Source organism: Fusarium solani (genome assembly GCF_023522795.1).
Source record: "Fusarium solani strain SB1 chromosome Unknown bctg00000015, whole genome shotgun sequence".
Classification (NCBI taxonomy): domain Eukaryota; kingdom Fungi; phylum Ascomycota; class Sordariomycetes; order Hypocreales; family Nectriaceae; genus Fusarium; species Fusarium solani.
In genome coordinates this window covers 814,573-835,786 of record NW_027072143.1, presented here as the reverse complement: position 1 = coordinate 835,786, position 21,214 = coordinate 814,573, and the positions used below count along the sequence as shown (strand labels likewise).

Here is a 21,214-nt window from a genome sequence, read left to right as displayed (position 1 = left end):
ATGGCTGTTGTTACACATCAACTTACTATGGACGTCGCTGGCCTTCATCGTGTGCCCACCATTGACGATCTGGTGGTGTCATCAAACGCGTGCGTCTGAAATGTCAATCCTTACAAAAAATGCAGTGCTGATAGACCCGAGAGCAGGTACAACCAGCTGCCTGATGATAGAGAGCAGCCGGCTGTCTCCGAAAACAACCTCGACGCCCTCGCCGTCATATTTTGCCGCCATAACATGTGGGATAAGTTCGGCTTGCATCTCGTTCACGGCCACTTCAAGATAGCTGCCGACAAAGTCATGCTAGGAAGCGCCATCGGTGACGGATTAGGATACTGGACCAAACCGACGAGCATTCGCGATGTCAACCTTGACCTTGTTCACGGCCACATTTTCGTGCTGTCAGGCGACAATAACCTGGTTGCCTACGAGTACCGCGAGGGGCAGGCTACCTCCTGGTCTGCCAAAGACGCAACCTTCCTGCAGGAGTTGATCGAGTATCTTCGGACACACAATCTCTCAAAACTTCTCGGCCTTCAGAGTCTGGCACCTGAGGAGCCTGGAAAAGCCATGGTCGAATTTGTGCTTGGAGGGAACTGTGGCACAGTCATGCTTGATCATGAGAAGGCAAACTTTCAGGGTGCTTACCGAAACACCGGATGGCGTGTTGAGAGGAGTGGCGACAAGCCGGTCTTCATTGAGCTGGAGAAGCATGCGAAGACTATTCGAGGCACTCATCAAGTCTTCACTGGCCCCGACGACAAGAACATCCCTGATGAAGCCGCGCTTAGTTCCGTATTGAAAGCCGAAGAACTTGTCAAGTGTGAGTGAGCGAGGACTGTAATAATGCAAAGTTGGAGCTTGTTTCGAATAGTCTGGTTTCAAGATAGTCTATGCCACAACTGCCCGCAGTTGTCACGATCTCTGCTCTCGACACACATATGTACCTTAGCCTAGTTAGGTACGATCAATGTTATGACGCTCCCTTTCTTGATTCTACTGACTCGAAAGTACTCGACCGGTCGCTATTCTGTTGGCTATAAGTGTTAGGTATTCTTGTCAATCCCCTGCGATGTTAGCTCCTGAAATTATCGTATCTTGATACCTGAGGCATGAACTAAATACCTACCCCCCAAAAAGCCCCACGCGAACTCGCTTCCCCTTCACTACACTTCCCTATTTTCCTATCAACCCCATCCAAATTATTCGCTTCTCCCGTTAAAATCACCGCCTATGGCCTCCGACCTTGTGTGTTACTCTCTGGACAATCAGATTAACACATTCTTCCGAACCTACACTTCAGTAACACGAGAACAATGCGATAAATACGCTGCCTCTGTCGCCGGCGAACCCGTTACGCCTGAATCAATCCAGGGTATGTGGAGCTACACGGTAACGGCAGGGACGAAGCGGTCCATCGTCCAATTCCGAGCCCCCTCGTCGTTCCTAGACATGAAGCTCTTGGCGCTTGCACGAGATACGCATGGAACCGTTGTGGCGAACTGCGCCTACTATGGAACCATTGGCCAATCGAGGCCGCTGCCCGTGTACGTCATGGAGAAGCTTCCTGGAGTCCCCTATATTCAAGTCCAGCCATCGCCCGGTCCCGGTAGGCCTATGTCTCCTGCAGCAGCGTCTCGAGTTATCAATACTGTAACCGACTTTGCAAGGTTGCTCCTAGTCTCCCCCATGGACCCTTTAACTTGAGCTAAGACTAATAGATTCTTCGCTTCCTCGTGGAGGAATCCGCAAGTAATGGAAACCTCTGCAATTGGAACCCTACTCACCGAATACCAACAGAGGCTCAGCCTTCTTGCCGAAACCTTGCCCTCCCGCTTTGCCGAAAAGCTGAGGTTGGTCGGTGCGGAGCTACCCTCGCTCTTCTCGTCACCGTATCCTCTCGTTCTCAGCCATGGCGACCTCTGTGAGATGAATATCCTAGTAGATCACCGCACCGGCCACATTACGGGCGTGATCGACTGGGAAGATGCTCGGATCCTCCCATTTGGCTTTTCACTTTGGGGATTTGAGAACGTCCTTGGTCACATGGACTCTGAGGGATGGCATTATTACGACAACCGCGACTCCCTCGTTAGCTTGTTCTGGCAGGCCTTTGACCGGGAAGTTGGATCGGTCTCGGATAGGCGGGCGATCGCGGTAGCCAGGTCAGTTGGAATCTTTTGCCGATACGGCTTCGCTTGGGAGGAGGGTCCTTGGGTGCCGGTAGACGAGTCAAACTATTCGATGAAATATCTCGACGCGTTTTTCAACACGTCGGTCTAGACGCTTGAATACATGTAATAATCCATAGGAGAATCAGCACTTAGGTTTTCAACACCACAACTGGAATTCCTTGTGTTTTTTAGTTTGATTGGGTACTTGTATGCCTCAATAGCATTCAAATGCATTTTTTATGTCTTAGATATATGTTGCTGTTGTACGATACGGTTAAACTCAATGACCTCGAAGGCTGTTAGAGAACGGAGTGCAGGTGAGCGTTACAATTTCCTTTTCTGGGTTAGTACACTTTTTGGCGTGAGCGTTACAATTTCCTAATTAGGTTAGCACGCTCTCACACCCCTAGTACCTCAATTTCTCAAGTGAAGTCAGGAGATGCCACCAGCAACAGAAAAGCAACAATGGAGTTTCGATTTAGGGATGAACATGACCCCGCTGCGCTACGTCGACGTCGCCTGCAAGCGGAACGTACCCAGAGGTGGCGGCAGCGACAGAGACAAAATATGGAGACCACAAATCATCAGGCTGAGTCGTCTCGAACAGCTGAGTTTGCGGTGGAGAACGTGCAGACGCGACCAGAGAACAGTTCGTTGGTCGACACTAGAGAGTTTGGACCTGATGAAATCTCTTCCGGTGACATTTTTATCACCCTCAGTCGGGAAGATGATGATCTAGGCATAATCGACACCGAGCCAGCCTATTACGACGAGGAACCAGTCGACGCCTATGGTGCCGAAGAGCGCGAAGATCAGACAGAGTCTGGGACTCCAGAGGTCTATGCTGAAGTGGAAGCAGACCTTCTCAATGGCAACACCTGGAGCGATTTACAACATGCCACACAAAAGTTTCTTCAGCAATATCTTGTTGGAATCCATGGTTGTGGCGCACAGGAGCATCGAGAATCTCTAGCAGCGCATATAGAAGCTGAGGGAACAACTAATCATCATGGGTTAGCAGAGCTATTCCCTCGCAGCGTGCCTCATACACTTGATAAACACCATTTTCTCGAATCGCAAACCGATAGCGAGAGACCGAGTCTGAGCCCCACTCAATGGCAAGAGTTATTCTGTGGCCATACATTTCGACAGTTCGAAGGCAAGCCCAAGCAGGCCTGTCTCCACACTGAACATTCACTAAATGCTCCTCCGGTTATTTCATTCGACATCGATAGCATCTTGGGTTTCGTGACTTCTCCTGCGACGGCGGCTCATGGGATTCGGTTCTATTCTGCCCCTCAGTATGGTCAGAATATTTCCACAGACGTCCACCTTACCTTGGATCGCGTGGATCCAGATCCGGCGCGGCCCCGGTTGATCCCGTCACGACTGAAAGACGTGCCGCATTTCATCTTCGCAAGGGCCGAAGGCGCTGATTTCATCACATTTCACCTATTCTTTCCACATTTGCCATGCTCTCGCGACTTCAATCGGTTAACTGACGAGCAGCTCTCGCGGTGGTTTGATGATATCTTCTATCCCGCTGTCCGTCAGGTCTATAATGTGGATAGACTCCAGGACTTGCCGGCAAGTTACCGTCACGCATTAGCTACCTGCCGTGCTCCTCAGGTAGAGGGTCGTCTACTCGAGACCCTTAATTATCAAGCCCAACTACGGATGTCCTATTACCTGCCGCGGGAAGGTTTGTAGCAACTATGGGACCATGTTCTCACAGCGCTACGCCGACCTAGATTACAGGACTTTCGCGATCCAGAGCTATTCATGGAGGCAAAGGGCACCAAGCTTCTATTTAAATACCCGGATGCGCCATCTAATCTGCTTGCGGTCATAGAGAACTTTGACTATAAGCTACACCATGTTCTAGACTTCTCCCACATATGCAGTGACCGGTTATACATCGATATGGGCAAAGAGACCTGCCCACTGCACGATAGTGTTCTATGGCCTAAAGCTCAGATATACCTTTGGCGACGTTGTTGCATCCGTCATCACCTTAGTCACCTCTATGATGGGAGCATTCCCAAGTCCGGCCAAAACTTCTACCATAAGTCAATGCTTCGGGATACAGGTGGCATAACCATATTGACGCCTCTGAGGTCTCGACTCCGTCGTGGAGGCATTCTTTATGGCCAAAAGTATAGCCTCACCAAGGAGATCATAGACACCGCTCGCATGTTTCCATTTCAGAATCCAGATCTATGGCACTTGGCATTAGCCCCTCAGCTTCGCAATGGTGTACAGAGCATTTATGGCAAGCCAATATCAGGCGAGAACATCACAGATCGAGCGTATCTGGCCAGCAAGCGCCGTTATCACTATGGCCTAATAGATTCTAAGGAACGATCCCTCGGTGCCCGGGAGGAATATCGTATTTCATGGGACTTATTCTAAAGCGTCCTGATAGTCCTACTCAAGAATTAAAGACCGAAACGGGGCCCGTTTCCACTTCTGAGCCAATCGTAGCTAGTAGATTCGTTCTTCCCTTTTCCAAAAGGCTAGCAAGACGCCAGACGCGTAACTCCTGCCATTCATAAACCAACCGCTAGCAAAGGACTCCAATAGCTCTTATCACACCCTACTCTCACAGAAATAGCCTTTCCACCTTCCCACTTACCTACCCTATGATGAACTTATCACGCAAGGAACCTTGGTGGTTAGAGAAGCTTGGCCTACACTTCAATGAGCCAGAGCACGCTATCCTATGTACCAGATGCGGGTTTGCCCTCAACCCCCAGAGCGACCGCATATCGAGACATCTTGGACAGAAACACGACATCTCTAATAAGGAACGCCGTGGGCTTAATACGTTTATCCGTTCCTTGCGGCTGCAGGATCCTGCTTTGCTCTAGTGGTGTTGTACAGTATGTACAACCTTGTTGTGCGTACGTACGTACAAAAAGAAAATGTACGTACGTGTACCATGTACGTACGGCTGGACTCACTATATCCCAACTATTAATAAGCGCAGCGCTGTATACGACGATGGTTTTAAGCCAGCAATAGCGTGACAGTGCCTCCTCAACCAGTGCTCGATTCTTGCTAGAGCAGCTGTAAAGATAATGAGCACGCTTGCGAACTCGGTACCCTCAGAACGAAGTTTCTCTGCTATTAGTTTCATACGCACGAAGGCTCGGAATCGCCTTACGCCCATGCACGCTGATATGTAGGCCTTCATTTTCATGAACGACCGCGTGTTGGATCGCCTTAAGGATCATAAGTACGCCCATAAAAAGCGCTGGGTGGATCTTGAGGAGAAGGACTGGCTAGAACTCGAAGATTCATACCTGGAGTTATTTGTGAATGCGCAGGGCAAGAAGGTCTGGATGGATAGCGCGATGGTGTCTACCAATGAAGATTGTGGGCGGGAAGGTGTATTACAGTCAACGGGTGACGTATTGGGGGTTGGCACTGAGGTGGAAACAGAGGTTTGAGGCTAGAATGGCAGAGGACGAGGACGGCGAGAAGGCTGTTAAGTTGCTAGTATTACTAGAAAGGGAAGGGGGAAGTTTGTATGGTACAACTTTGTACGTACAGCGGCTAAAATACAGTAGGTACGTGTACAGGAAATTGCATCACTAAATACACGATCTAGAAATCCATTTATAAACTGCTGAGATAGTTGTTATACAATCTAACGCTGTTGTTAACACACGACTTAAAGAAATAATCCATGTCATCAGGCTCCCATATTGATTCGAGGTCAATCAGCACGATTCTATCCCCCGTGATCAGAAGATTATCAAGTTTGATATCATCGTACATGACTCCCCTGGCGCGCAACGCGTCAAAGGCGACGCTGGCCCGGTCCTGAAAGTCCACAAGTGGCAAAGGGTCTTTCTGGTTGAATGGTTCAACTCCATTCACTTTGGAGAGAATCAAAGCCCGAGTGCCCTCGCAACGGCCCTCGCCGTGGAAAAACGGTATCGTGGATCCTTGTAGGTCCTGTAGCCTCTCATACATGCGCTTCTCGTTGTCGAATTCGTCATCCCAGCCCGGCTTCAGTTTTTTCAGGATCAGGCTTGTTGGTAAGAGCCAGCTGGGGCATAGAGGTCTAACCAGGCTCTGAAGTATTGAAGGGAGTCGCAAGAGAAGCCGACTCGCTGCTCGGATGAATGGGCTGCGCTGGAGAGTGAGGTGAAGCACATGGGGATGACTATGGTCGTTGTAATGTCCGATGGCTGTCAATTGGCTATGGCCAAAACCGAACTGATAGAGGAAGGATGAGTGATGTGACTCTTGGTAAATCGAGAAACAGCTTACCTTGATTTTACGAGAGCTAGAGTCATATTCGTCCATCACGAGCGACGATGGTGCGGGCGAGGTGGTGACTGAGGGATTGATGCACGTTGGCAATTAGGGGTGGCCAGAGAGTTTTCCCGTGAATCATTGGTGGGATCACATGACAGAGATCGGCATGCAAATTAGTCCGAGATGTTAGCCAGCATCCCCGCTGCTGCCTAACGAATACCTAACGAAACGTGCAAACCGGTGAATAAGACACCTACAATTAAATCGAAACCATCCAACGCTTTATTATTTTTATTCTACAGAGCTCTGTAGAGCGCTACGGATTATCGGATTATTTGTTAGAATCATGTCTTCCACAGTCTTTGACCTCCTCAACCAACATCCAACGAATCCCGTGAAAGTTACGGGCTTCCAATCAACGAGCAACAAGTCATGGACGAAATCGTACCCTGCCATCACCAAGCTCAACGTCCACACCACTATCCAGGGACCAGGCCATGTCGTGGCCAGCTACGACGCCGCTTTTCTAGAACCGTATGACGATGATAATGAGCGGCTTCAAACAGGCGCGTATCCCCCCAATTACAGAGAGTGGAGACTCAGCTCGGAGGAAGATGGCATCCAGTGGTTCCATACAGAGGTCTCTAACATCGTCCTCGCGGCATTTGGAGAGTATCCAACCATGCTTCAAGTGTCGCATGAGAAGCCACTCTCCGATACCAAGTTCGACCAAACAGTTGATGTTGCCTACTCAGTCAAGCACAATGGCAAGAGGAAGCATGTGACTATCGGAGAGTTCAAGAGAGGTCTGATACTGCCCGATCAATGGCAGGATGGCAAGCTTTCTGGAGGCCAGAAGAGCTTTTCTCAGGAACTCAGAGCGTTAGTAACCATTCTCTGCATCTCTGCACTGACTAAGGAGTGGATTAGATACGCATACATCTATTCGTGCCCCCAGATTTTCTGCTTTGACCATGAAACTTTTCTGCTGTTACAGTTCAGGGCAACTTCGAAGTCTGGTATCAAAGACCCAAATTGCGAGGTAGACTGCTGGGTTATTCCTCGAGAGAACCCCGGTGGCTCTACCTTGAGGGAGGCCTTGTATAAGCTCTTGGTGCAGGGCTTTCGGAGATGCCAAGGTGAATTTCCTTTGGGGGCGGACCTTTACGGGTATCAGCCCTCTCTTCGCGAGTTCTACAATGGACGTCCGCTTTGGAATATCAACCAGATGCTTTATTGGGAGCCTTGGGGCCATCGCCGTGTCGTGGATGCGTCACGGGGCGCATTCTACTGGACGGATGAGAACGGATCTAATGCCGCAACGGACGTAAACGGCAACGCGGTATGGGACACTGAGGCGTTCTGGACTGTGGATTAGCAGGTTGAGCAACATAACTGAGTCGATGGGGGTCTATACGACCAGCGCAGCCAATGCTGGAGCATAGACAAAGCCGCTGGCCTCGCAACAGGTCACCGCGTCAACTTTGGCCCAGTCACCTATGAAGTAAGTTCGCAGCAGAGATGCACACAGAGCCAGTCCGCCCGGTTGCAGGGAGATGTTCAGGATGTGGCGAAACTCGACGCCCGGGCGCGGAAAGTCGGGCACCACGCGTACCATACGTGCTAGCTTTCGCAGGTCCTTGTGTAAGAAGGGAAGTAGGTAGTGTTGAGCAAACGTTTTTGCCGCCTGGCTTCCACTCGAGTCATTCTCGAAAATGAGTGTAGGACAGTAGTTCAAGACGGTCCGATTCGACCTGCCATTGTTACTGCCCTTGCTCTCGTTCTTGTCATCGCCACCGCCACGGTAACCCTACTCAAGTATTAAAGACTGAAACGGGGCCCGAATCCAATGGCTATTCCATACAAGAAAAAAAGCGCTAATGAACAGGTGAAGCGAATCCATTGCACCCCAATGGATTTGGGTTACCCACAAGTTTTATCTAGTAAAATGCATTTTAATTAGATGCACTGATCAATTATATAAAGGATAGGTTATAAATTTATTTTTAGTGATAGAAAACCGTAATTGATGAATTGTAGTTAGGTGTTCCACATAGCGTGAATTGATCCGTGCTGGCCCACATTTTCATCGTTTCCGACTCACAGCCCCAGAGTGCTCGGCTAATATAAGCATTATTCTTAGTGCTGAGTGCTGGAACTCTTTCTTGTGCAAAGGAAGTTGCAGTGGCCGAGGGCTGACACAACGCGACATCGCAGTAGACGTAGAGAGAAACATGCAGACGCTCTACAACGCTGATCAAGATGTCTTGCCACAGGCGTTGAGCTTGACGGATGGCGGTGTAAACTACAATGAAAGGGCCAGTTTTCATCATTCTCCACCACTGCGACCCATGATGGTCAGGCCTTCATTAAGTGAATGAAAGAAAAGTAGCGGCAAGGCGTCACATATGTTCAATGTCAACTCTCCGCCCAATCCTCCACGTGCAGTCGCACCCCTTCTAATATCTTCCCCATGTGCGTTTTTCTGATTGACTGACAGTCCTGTCGTATCTTCGCGAATAAAATCTTCAAGAACGGAACGGGACTCTTGGAAAGCCCTGATCTGTTGATGCAGGTGTCCGTGTGCAGCATGAGTGGAATCCAGCCATCGGGCCCGAAGCCGACGGTTCCATCGGCAGCTTTCCACGCAAGTCCAAGAAAATCGCAAAGGTGGATGTAATCGTGGTAAGCTGGGAGATACAGCTGCCCGGAAAAGACGTTGAGTGGTGTAATGAGACTTCGTGGGATGGCGCTACAATTCTGCGTTTGGGGGACGGTGTAAAGGTTGAGATGATCCAGCGACTCAAAGCCGAGATTGACCCACGGTGAGTAAAGCCGAAGGGAGACGTGTTGGGACTTCTCGATATCCGGCAGAAGCTTTTGAGCTTCGTACGGGCTAATGACCAGGAGACGCCCGTTGAGGACCTCATCTTTGCTCGTCAATATCCACTGCACGGAGCGTTGGAATAAGTCCAAGTAGTTATCAGAGCCAAATGATTCCTCGACAACCTTGGAAAAATCCCGTGTCACCCACACATTGTTTTTGAACTCGCGTACGTCGAAATTCTTCGCCGCCGAGGTGAGGTGTAGGGTGGCAAAAGCGGGCTGAAATGCTGCGATGGATCCTGTAAAAACACCACTCTGGACGAACTTGTGCACGTCTGGATGTAGACTGTGTCTTGCCGGCTGCGCTGGGGGTGGCCTCTCCACTTGGCTTTCTTGTTCGGTTTCGGGTGAGAGTTCTCGCTCCTGTTCCTCTTGCAGTGAAGATGTGCGCAGCTCCGCCAGGCCGAACTGCTGGCAGAGTTCATACATCATCGCGCCAGAGCGAGACCCGACGTGGTCAAGGAGTGAAGAAACACTTGGGTGGCTTTGCTGCGGGTTATAACGCCGGTCCAGTGACAATGCCTCATCCTCTTTGAAACTTTGAGCGCATGCCAATCTGCTCAGATGATCGCCACAAGCATCTAATTCATCCCACAGGCGTCGTTGGTGATCGAAGCGTATGCCTTGGGTGAGCCACAATGGCACTTCCCGCCGTAAGCTCTGGCAGGTCTCGCTGATGGCCCAGCAAAGAACATCCGATACTGTTAGGTCGCAGGGGCCTGTTCGGACCCGACCCGTCAGGCGATGTATCTTTTGCTCAATCTCCCTTGGAATGCAGAACACCACACTCTGTCCTTTTCCGAGCTTCCGCATCCTCATGCATGCTGTGCGATAGGTTAACAACAAGACTCGTCGCTCTTACCCGCTGGAGGAAACGGGAGATCATACCTTGTACTAGTCTATCCTTCGTCAAGTTCGCGCCTAGTGTCACTGCCGCTCGATAATCGGTAGGGAGCCTAAGGTCTGTGCCTCTTGTATGGGCCTCGTCGAGAAACACAAGGCACTGGTCTAATTGATCCGCAAAGGGCGAGCCTTGAAGTTCTTCGACTTTACCGGACTGATTGAGCACCATGATATTATCAAAGTCGTCGAAAAATACGACAGCGCGTGTGTGGTCGTCGCTATCGTGGCACTTGAGCCACTCTTTGCAGAACTCGAGATTTGTGCGATCGACAACCTGGGCACCGACATCAAGGATGACACGGATGGGAGAGCTCATCCCGGCGACCATGGAGAGGAGACAAGTGCTGTCTAGTGCTGTACCTTTCATGTCCGCAGACATTACTGCAATGGTGTTCTCCGGTCTCAGAAGGTGATTCAGTACCAATGCGTTGGTGTGCTTCTGTTCCGGAAGATCAAGCTGCTTCATATCCAGAGGGAGAACATAGCGAGAGTCATTGGTGCCACTGAATCCTGTGGTTGCATTAGGCTTCTTCTTGCCCAAGTCCCAGCCCGAAGCAGACAATTTGTACGGAAACTCTTTACACTCCTTCGCAAAGACCATGTGAGAAAGAAAGTAGTCGATGGCTGCTTTGGAGAACCGAATGTGAGGAAAGATCTCCAACTTGCACTGCGTGTAGTCTCTGAGGTTGACCCCCTGGAGGTGTCTGAATGCGTCCGGCATCGTAGTAGCCTTGACCCAGTCCTGGTATTCCTGGTTCGCATCGTCCGACCGCACAAGGAGGTTGAATATCGTGAAGAGAGCCTCGTCATCTAGCCCACCATAGTAGTAGCTTAGACACGTGAGGACAATCACCACGTCGGGATGACTGAATTCTGACCGGGGTGTTGGATTGTCCTTAGCTCGGAATGGCACTGTAAGTTTCGTTCCTGTTTTCCTGTTTGGATCCAGGCCATAGTTGACTCTCCAACGTTTCTGGACGAACGCAAACGCGAGTACGCCAGATGCAAAGAGCCCTCGAAGAAGTAGTAAATGGCTCTCAGTGCTCTCATGCCAGAAGGAACTATTCTTCACAGTCTCGACCTCAACATCTGGCAAATCCAACTGGGTAATGTACCGGAAAACTGCGTCCCTGACGGCGGGAGGCTGACGTGCGATTGGAAATCCATCCATACCGGTCTTGCATATAAAATTTGCTACGCCCTCAAAGATCGTCGCTTCAACACCGCGGCGAAGAATTCGGACCCTGGGAACCCGACCAGGATGCTGTCGAGTGATGTCAAGGGATTGCGAGAATTCAACTTCAGCCTCTGTGCAGAAACGAAAGACCAAACCTAGAACTTCCTGAATGACTCTCCATCGATCTGGACTGTGATCGATCGGCCTCTGCTGGCCAACTGTGTAGACCAGCTCGAACTTGACGCTAAGGTTCTCGTCAATCTCATCCACCACATCTGTTGAGGATTCGTGAAAGAATTGACGAATCTCCATCATCCTCTCGGCGACTAGGCTCTTCTGATCGGCATGGCACTCCAGCTCCATCAGCTGAAAAGACAATAGATGTTCCGGCTGGACGAGGAGAACACCACCCTCTCGCATGCACCTGGTGACAAGCTTGTGGATAGTTCCTGCTTGAGATTCGTTCAGTCGAATGTCTCTGGAAAAGGGTAACTGATAGACTGGGCGATCGAGCAACCCGGCTAGCTTGGAAACGAGCATCTGGTACATCTGTTTCGATTGCGGCTTCGCCACGATAACACGGACAAGCCGTGAGCCATCGCCCTGGGCGGAAACAACAATAGGAACAATAACAGAAGACTTGCCCTCCCCCATATTCAACTGCAGTGAAGTGTTCACATCGTCTGGGGGCTGCATCATTTGTCGAGCAATCTGTTGTTGCACTTGTCGGATCATGATCTCGCTTTCGCACTCCAGAAGGAGCCATTCCGGGTACTCATGAACACTCCAGCCCTCATGGCCAGAATTCTCAAGCTCACGCACAAGATCTGCTTGATCCTTGCAGAAAGACACCAAGCGCTTCGCCTGTTGAAGAGCAGTGATCGCAAGTCCGTATTGCGCGATGGCATCCTGCCATGTTTTGGAGAGCTTCGGCCATCGTGATATTTTAAGTTGCTCCAGAAATAACGCGGGGCAGACGCGGGGTCTACAATGGGTGTCTTGAACGGCTTGCTGGATGGCTGCCGGGATATTTTGTCGGATCTGATTGACTGCGTCCAACAGCGCCTCATAGATCGACCTAACATTCGTCTCGCATTGCACTAGATGCTGTTGGAACAACATTGGTAGTGCTGATGCATGATCTTGGGCCAGCTCCCAACTCATGTGATCCTTCAAACTGGCCAGGCTCTGTCGTAACTCCCTCAAGTAGCGCCGTTCAAAGCCTAACTCGGCCTTGCTATCAAGAAATTCGAGGAGAGGAATTAACTTTGTGATCGCTTCAGAGCTTATTGATCCTCCTTCGAGGAGGTCACTGATCAAGGAACTTCGAGTTGGCATCGTTGGTGCTTGGCTGTGACACAAGAGGTCATCGGCTGAGACAAATCCCAAGGACTGGCTTTTTGGTAGAATATTTGGCTGCGCGAAAGAGTTGTTGACCATGCTTTTGTCCATCGGCACTTCTTTAATTCTCTTGATCAAGTTCGCTAGATATCCGAAAAATTCGCGGTTATCATACCAATTCTTCCACTCTCCGGCAACTGATCTCATTGCTTTTGGCGTGTCGATGTAAGAGGCGATATCTCTGTCCGAAGGTGCGTGGGGATGTTCACAAGGCCATTGACGGGAGAGCTCCGTCTTGAATAGTTCGACTGCCTTGTCTTTCTTATTCGTGTATTCTTGACGGCGGCGGTTCACGATTTGGTGGCCCTGCTCATGTGGCCGTGGTACTAGGCGTGCTGCAGGCGTTCTGTCGAATGAGATGGCAGCAGAATCGGCGATACTGCCAAGCCTCGTTTTATTAACTTCGTATCCGTGGGATAAATCATACGAGCTCTTAGAGGGCAGAGGAACAGCTGAGACTGACGAAGATAGGGCAATTGAGAGGAGTGCCTGTGTGACCTTCTGATCGTACTTGGAAGAGTACGCCACTGTCGCTATCCAAACCATCAGCTCAAATCTGTTGAGCCATGATTGATTGCTCTGAAATGCCTGGTGCAACTGGCACCAGTACGCCGACAAGAAGCTCGCAGGGCTGCTGAGCCACTTTGAGTCATAAAGCAGATCATCCTTTGGGGGTACTGTTCTCGGAGATACGATTGCTTCGTGGCTCAGGAGCGTGTACAAATGATTGGAGAATCTGGTAGCGACAGGCTCAAGCAAACTTGCATGGCCGCTGTACGCTCGGACAGCCATCTCCGCAGCACGGGCTGCTCGATCTGAAGACCCATTGTCTCTTGACTGGTAGATGACATCATGCTGAACAGAGAAGTCCTCTGCACCATAGCCAGACACACACTGGCGAGCCTTCCTGAGGATAGCTCGTTCAACCAGTTCGATCGTATTTTGGTTGAGTTTGCCTGGCCTGACGGTATCAGGGTAGAGAAAGCCAACCTCGGCAGATCGGTCGATAATACCCTTCGCAATCATGTAAAATCGGTCGTCTTGAGCGAGAAAACTTAGATCCGAAGACCAGGAAACCTGCTGCATAACTCTCTCGTGCTTGGGGTAGAAAGCCCGGACCGGGGAGAGAGAAGCGATTGATTGCAACCTGTCATGCTCTGTTGTAGACAGTGGACCGGGCGCTCGGACAGATGCAGAACCCAAGAGACGAATGGCTTCCTCCGTTCCTGTCCGCCCTAGGAATGGATCTGGAAGACAGAAGGACGTAAGAGCATGGACATAGGCAAGAAAAAGCTTGCTCTCAAGCTTCGTGTTCGCGACGAGACGTCGAAGGAGATCATCGATCCGATAATTCTGTATGCGCCTAGCAGTTCCATAGGTTACAGCGACAGTAGCATGACCTCTAGCCTTTTGGAAATGTACACGTCCTTCCGGAACGATCAACATTCTCACTGGCGGACCAGAATCACTGCGCAGGGTGAGTTTGCTCGTAAAACCCACCAGCGTTCCCACCGACTGGTCCGGATCGATGTGCATGCCACGGAACTGTCGGGATCGGATGGTTGACTCTCCAGCCTTCAAGAAAAAGTCGAGCTGTAACCGGGGCGCATGGACTTCCACAAAGCCGACGAATTGGTCATAGAGCATGTGGAGGTAAAGCGAGTCCTCGAGTGGCGATAATACTGCTGCCAAACAGTGCGCCATTCCACTGCACGGGGCGAGGAGACACGTGCTTACACCTTGTCTCAACGTCCAGAATTTGCCTGAACGGGAAAGGAACCAATTCCTCGAGTTCCTATCCCATGGATCTTTGAGCGGGCGAAATTCCACGATGCCCGTGTTAGCATGATACCAATGGGCATACTCGTCGACAAACGAGTGTGGCAGCAGCCCTCTCAATGTCCGCGGCGGGATCAAATCCGCACTGGACCCATCAGCCTCTAGCCTGACGAGCAGGTCTTGATCATGCATCCCAAAGTGAACAGTGTTGCCTCGAAACAGCTGCGCGGTACAGAAACGCATGCCTGGTAAGTTACTGGGCATGACTTTCAAGACAAGACCGCCGAACAGTCTTTTATAGTTGTCATGTCTTTCGTACTCTCTCGGAAGGCGTGCCAGGGGGGAGCCATTCACCAGCAACTCTCCCGTGAGAATATCAAGATGCACCTGCAGACCTTCACGGGTGGTTGTCTGCAACCAATAGCACGTCTTGTCAGCGAGCGCCCAAGGGCAGAAAGGGGCAAATGCTGGCCAGCATCGCTTCACAGCAATGTTGAAGCACGAGTTGCCGAGGGCGCTCTGTTCAACGAGCACACCACGGGCGCGATGCATGGTGTGCCTCCACCTGTCAAACAGGGCGTTTTGGAGAGGGTCGTCAGCCAAAATTTGTTCAGGAGCATTGTTGTGGAGGATGACTGAGCATTCAAGTAAGATGGATGCTCGCTCTGGGTCTGCTAGGACCTTGGCCAGAAAGCAATCATCCATATTGAATGAGTCGACACATACGAGCGCAATGCTCAGCATTGCCCCTAATAAGCCTCTTCGCTGGGCCTCGTCAGTAGCTGCCTGCGCTCTTTCAAGCACGATAGCTAACCATTGATAGGCGACAGTACGGCACTGGTCGATAAGGTCAATAAAGGGGCTGACCAGATCACTGGGAACTTGAGATAGGACCCGGGATGCCAAAAAAGTCAAGGAACATAAAGTGGTATAGGATTCCCAGTTTTCCCGGATGCGTGAAACACCTTTAGCCAAGTTCTCAAGAATCTTCTGTCCAAACTCGTGGTCGCTAAGCCTTGTGTGTGTCCACCTTGTAGTTACCGAAGATCTAGGGCCAGCTTGAAGGCTCATTTGAAATAGGAAAATAGCGGTCTCCATTTTATTGAAGTCGATCCTCGGCATGGCGAGCTGGTTCAAGATGCTCTTCCACTGGATGTTGTATCCATAAGGTAGTTCGGCCAATGCCTTGTACTCAGACAGAGGCATGTACTCCGGGCAATCTGACTGACTTGCGATCACCTCATTGGGGGTTTCTCCTTCTGGCTTACGCCAAGTGCGTATGAGAAAGCGACTCAACTTGTGGGCGCGCTCCGGAAGACTGAACGTGCAGAGGGGTGAAAGTCCCTCTGTTGGCAGGAGTTCCTTAAGGAACCAGCCTCGAGATCCGTCAAAGTATTGGTAGCGAAGCCCATTGTTGACACAAACATCGGATTCAGTACAACTATGCACATACAATGTTCGTCGATGAGTGATGATGTTTGGCTTTGTCTCAGAGAGTAGATGGACACGGTAGCCCCTGCCCGTTCGAAAGAATTCATAGAGCGGTGGGTAGTCGCGCAGCGGGTGAGATGATTGTGGACGAGGGGTTTCGGATTGCTCGCTTAGTAGCACATCGTTGATGACGTACAGGGTACTGTCTCGCCATTCCGAGAAGATGGCAGGGACAGAGAGCTCAAAAACAGTCGATTGGGCCTCAAAATCGTCTTGAGGCAAGGGCCACTCGTGCATATCGATCTGGAGGCTGTGCGCATTGTTCAGATACCCACAGCGAACACAGCTGTGAGAATGGTGCCAGACCGGAATACCGAACTCCTCTGTTGTGTATTCGTCACACTCCATCCTGTCTTGATACTTTTTCATCCACATTTTATACTCGTCTTTGAGTTGTCGTAGTTCCTCCTTCTTCGCTTGCCTTTGGGCCCATGCCTGAGCTTCAATCTCGGCTTTCAGTTGCTGATGCTCCGGAGAGGCAGAGAAATACTCCACCGAAAATGAACGTGAGCAGCCGTAAGATCTGAATATGGATGGTCTTCCCTCCCCCTGGGCAGCAATTTGGCGGTTCAGCAAGTATTTTTCAAGACGATGGAGTCTCTCTGCTTCAACCCCAGCGGTTAGCAAGAGCGCTTGCCATACCTCGATGGGGACCTCGGGCTCGTAAAGTTTCAGGGAGGGGAGGGCATGGACGGCAGCCTTGTCCATCGCCACCCATAGTTCGCCGATGGTGAGAAGCATCCTTGATGCACCTTCAGGGCGGTCAGAGTACTGACGGCTAGCCACCTGGTGGTACGACTGGATCAGCTCTCTCAACTCTCCACATGCATCTTCCTCTCTGATATGGTGCTCTAACCACAAGTCGAGATTAGCTGCGACCCATGATTCTAGCATAGCTAATCTGAAAGATAAATATCGTTCGCCTGTTTCAATGGTGGGAAGGCGGTTGCCATCGAGTAATTGCACATGTGGAATTGGGTTGAAGTGTGCAGGGTTGATGGTATTTTCTCTTGCCAAGACAGAGGCGACAAAGGTCTCTATTTCTGGGAGAGAAATCTGAATGCTATCGGCCAGTTTGAACTTTTCAATGGCTTTGAGATCCAGAGGCCCTTCGCTTTCCATGCAAATCTGGTCCCATCTGTGGGCCAGTGACTGCGATGTTTCCGATAGAATGTGACGGACGTGCGTCAGCCACCTGCCGTCACGTGGATGGTCCAGCTTGCAAAGTCTGCGGCAAATCTTGGTCGACATCGTATGAAGTTCATCGCTTCCGGCACCATGCTTTGTAGAGATATTGAGCACTTCCGCCATCAAGAAGACCATGAACCCTTTGAACATATCGCGACCTCGAGATGAAAATCGAACCATCGTCAGCTGCAGACCAACTCGAATGAGAAGCCAGAGTGGTGATCGTCTCCATGGAAGCTTGCTGTTGCTCCACATGACCTCCTCATGGGTGTTTTTGCTGATGCCAGTGACGCTGACGTGTTCTCCAGTACCACGAAGTATACTGGGCAGTAGATCGACAACAATTCGTGGGTGTACTGTCTCTCTATCTTCGACGTGCTTTTGCTTGGCCTTCTTGACTTTCTGTTTCGTCTCCTCGACAGTTTGGTGACTCATCTTTGCCAGGGTTTTGGCAAGCGCGGCCTGAAAGTCTTCATCCTCAAGATGTCGGCAGGGTATCTCGGTCGCGTTGGCTGGAAAGCGGCGAACTAAACGGCCTCGAGTTTCCACAACCGCTTTGTTGGACGGAGATAGCTCGAATGTCTCAAAGGTAACTGAGGCAGTGGTTTTATACACGAAAGCCCCGCTATTCTGAGCTGGAACGTGAAACAATGCAGAAGGGGCTATTGCTCGATTGTGTCAATATTTGAGTGAGGATATGTTGAAGGATCGTACCTTCAAGAGAAAGCTGCTGCAAAACGTTTTGTACGCCGCCCGCACTCAAAAACCCATGGGCATTCTTGGATTTCTGGAGACGTTCGATCATGGCTGAGCAAGCTTTGATTGCGGCACCAGCCTCAGGATCAGTCTTCATGAGAAAACTTTCCAGAGAGTGATGAACAAAGCCCATGAGAAGCCTCTCGTCCTCGGGGCAATTGTCATCTCCATTTGGAAGTTCGGCTGGTAAAAAGAGGTGATAATAAAGATATTCCATGTCCTTGTTTGTCAGGTTCTCTGAATCTAGATTGGTGTAAGGCATTTTGCAAGAACACAGATTGACTGGAAAGAGTTTGTTTTTGGTAATGGGATTGGACGTGCTGGCGGAGCGTGGCTCAATTTTCATCAGCCTTGGGATTAATGGGAATCGTGCCGAGGTGAGGACAGATCACAAAATGTTGACTATTGGCCTTTATGCTTCGCACGGCGACCAACACACGGTGCATTAGAGATCCCATTGAAGGTCGGTGGGCCTCCAACATCTTGATGTCGTAGAGATAACGAGGCGTGACGATGCTAATTCAAGTTAGCCGAGATGGAGGGCAGTTTGAAAAGGCCTCCACAGAGTGCAGAAGAAGTATTCACGTCAAACATCGATGGCATGTATCTGAACCTGTGTTATCAAAGTTCCCCTTGTATCCTGTACCATTGAGATACGAAGTCACTCAAGATAAGGGTCGAAGAATGAGTACCTGAAAGGCTTCTATGTCAATGAAATTTAATGACACCAAGTATCCCCCTCTTTGGCGGAACTTCTACCGCCGATACGAGAAGGTGGCGGAGAACTCGATGAGTTGTTCACTGACGGATGGGCGGGCACAGGACGTTGTCCTTTCTACTGCCGTCACCTTGACGAACATTTTTTCTGATTATCAAGCAGTATGGTTTTGGCCGCTTAACGCTTGATAAGCAGCTCGGCGATGAAGAGGGATAGCACTTCTCTCAATTGCATGTGATCTTCACTTCGGCCTAACCACGTCTTTGGGTTTCGTAAGATAAGCATTTGCCATAGCGCACTTCAACTGCAGGCTGGTTCCAGCTTTATCAGGGGCGGGAGCCTTGTGTTGTGTCAAGGCCGCGTCACTTGAGAAGTGTCGTGCTGTGGGCAAAACAAGAAAAAGTATGTGTAAAGCTCGTGCCAACAGAGCGTTGGAGTTTCAATATCAAGGTAAGTCTTACACTGACTGATGTCAATCTAGCTTATAGCTTAAGAGATTATTTCATGACGAGCTGCCAGGTTCCTGGTTAGGTTCCAGCCTCTTATTCGGACTGGTCGCGATGCGGGGAAGTAGACCCGAGGCATCTCTTAGGTTTGCAAGAAATGGCAGGAGCGCCAGATAAAAGAGCTGATAAAACGCACTGAGAGCATTGTGACTCGATCCATGACGTGTCGGGGAACTTGTGGGAAAAATTTCCCACCTCCTAGCGAAAACTAACACACATTATGTGTTTTCCTCCAGTTTGTCCCTTCTCATATTTTTCGAAGTCGTTGGCTGGAAAACCCTATGTAGCTCCTTATCGTTCCTTCACATCTGCCAATTTGCACTGCTTTTCATTATGATGATGATAAGAACGTTTCCTCAATGAGTCATGTCTACGGAGTAACATATTTGGGGGCTTCCTGTTTCAAAGCCTATAGCCACCCCTGCGTAAGGACACTTCCCACACAACTAAGCTTCAAGTGTATACACTTGGCTGCTCCTGCCACGGTGAGCTGGGTACTTGCGGAGACTGGCTGACGATGACGCGTCATAGTGCAGTCTCCGGGCCCCCCGCGGGGCCTTACAAAGGTCGAACCACTCGGCTCGTGATAAGTACAGTTTGATCGATGTTCCTTCCTTCCAACCTAATCCTGCATTGGCGTAAACTCTACCCGAATTCATGACCAGCCTACTTCGAGGTTGCTGCCAATCATCGCTCAGCTTTCATAAAGCTCACACTGTCAGTGAAATCGTGCCCAACACGGTCTTTACAATAATAAATGGAGGTAGCGAAAGGATTAAAACTCGCCCCATGCACGCTTTGATAACTGTACTACGCTCTGGTTTCGATTTTCTAACAATATTTTCCACTGATGCAGAGCCATTCCCCAGTTCGTACGTCGCCAAGACCATCAAGTGAACACGACAGCGCTGACGTGATGTCATTCACATCATCTTTTACATGCCCTACCCCCTCTCTTACCAACGATTTTCAAAACTCAGACGATGTCTTATCGTTCGACTCCATCCCTACCCCCGGCTTTTGGTACATCATTCGCATGCAAAAGTCAGACAAATATCTGTCAGTCATTGGTGGCAAGGTGTCTTTGCATGAGCAACCTCACCCTTGGGGGGGGTTTCGGTGGCGCTGTGTCAACACAAATGGTTGGGTTGGGTTCCGCGAGTTCACAACAGGACGATATCTTGGCCATTTCAAGGGTGATATTGTTGTGAAAGCTCTCTCGCATGGCGAGCAAGAGTACATGACAGTCTCGTATCAACTGGGAGGCGGGTATCACTTATCGGTCTTTGTTGAGGACAGAATTGGTCCTCAAGCATCGCAAACACGGGTGCGACAGTTGGAGTGTTTGAAATCTGACAACGGCGAGAGTTTGCTACCACTATACTCTAAAGGATCTGCAGCCATCTGGGAATTCTGTAAAGTTGAGACTCCAAGTTAGTAATTTTACATATTTCTTGCCATCCCAAAAGTGTACATGGTCATCCCTTAGCATACATCAATCTCGCTATCAAGATCTTATGGCCCTATTATCTAGATGTGATCTACCTAAGCGACAGCCAAGTTCCTCACTATACGTTTGATTATGTTATGGAACAATGAGCGATTGAACGTGCGAACTCCATGATGGTGCGGGATGGCCCTCAAACGAAGACTGTTTCATCTTTCTACGCGAGCCTATGACAGCAGGCGGATAGGTAGCTCAAGTTCTCGGGCCTTGTGTGATGATTAAGAGTATAGTATAAGGACTCTCTTAATGTTGAACTATGCTGCTGGTTTGGAGACTCTGAAATGGTCATCAAGATATTGCACAAGCTATCTGGAGACACTTTGGAAGGTGTTGAAACTGAGAACTCCAAAAGGCTAGCGCAGCAACCATGTCCGGTGTCCCTGGATAGCTGACAAGCACTGCAAGTGGGGTTTAAAAGCGCTGCAACAAATCTTTTGATTTCGCTTCCTTTATCGTAGATTG

The 21,214-nt window shown here is 50.0% G+C and overlaps 3 protein-coding genes across 3 annotated transcripts; 2 read left to right on the top strand and 1 right to left on the bottom strand.

Annotated features, from left to right (window-relative positions):
• Window positions 1-4,583, top strand: MRS44_018204 (uncharacterized protein; the record flags this gene model as incomplete). Its single annotated transcript, XM_065616402.1, has 7 exons — window positions 1-89; window positions 135-820; window positions 1,138-1,245; window positions 1,301-1,667; window positions 1,719-2,162; window positions 2,582-3,873; window positions 4,057-4,583. 7 exons carry the CDS (start codon window positions 1-3, stop codon window positions 4,581-4,583), a joined length of 3,513 nt encoding a protein of 1,170 aa, XP_065472474.1.
• Window positions 4,584-6,786: 2,203 nt separating this feature from the next.
• MRS44_018203 (uncharacterized protein) lies at window positions 6,787-7,818 on the top strand (the record flags this gene model as incomplete). Its single annotated transcript, XM_065616401.1, has 1 exon — window positions 6,787-7,818. The coding sequence occupies one exon, from the start codon at window positions 6,787-6,789 to the stop codon at window positions 7,816-7,818; it is 1,032 nt and encodes a 343-aa protein (XP_065472473.1).
• A 33-nt stretch (window positions 7,819-7,851) lies between these two features.
• Window positions 7,852-18,283, bottom strand: MRS44_018202 (uncharacterized protein; the record flags this gene model as incomplete). The annotated part of the gene is made up of 5 exons (XM_065616400.1): window positions 7,852-8,250; window positions 8,545-8,561; window positions 8,939-10,150; window positions 10,215-17,927; window positions 17,980-18,283. The coding sequence occupies 5 exons, from the start codon at window positions 18,281-18,283 to the stop codon at window positions 7,852-7,854; spliced, it is 9,645 nt and encodes a 3,214-aa protein (XP_065472472.1).
• Between the last annotated feature and the right edge of the window lie 2,931 nt (window positions 18,284-21,214).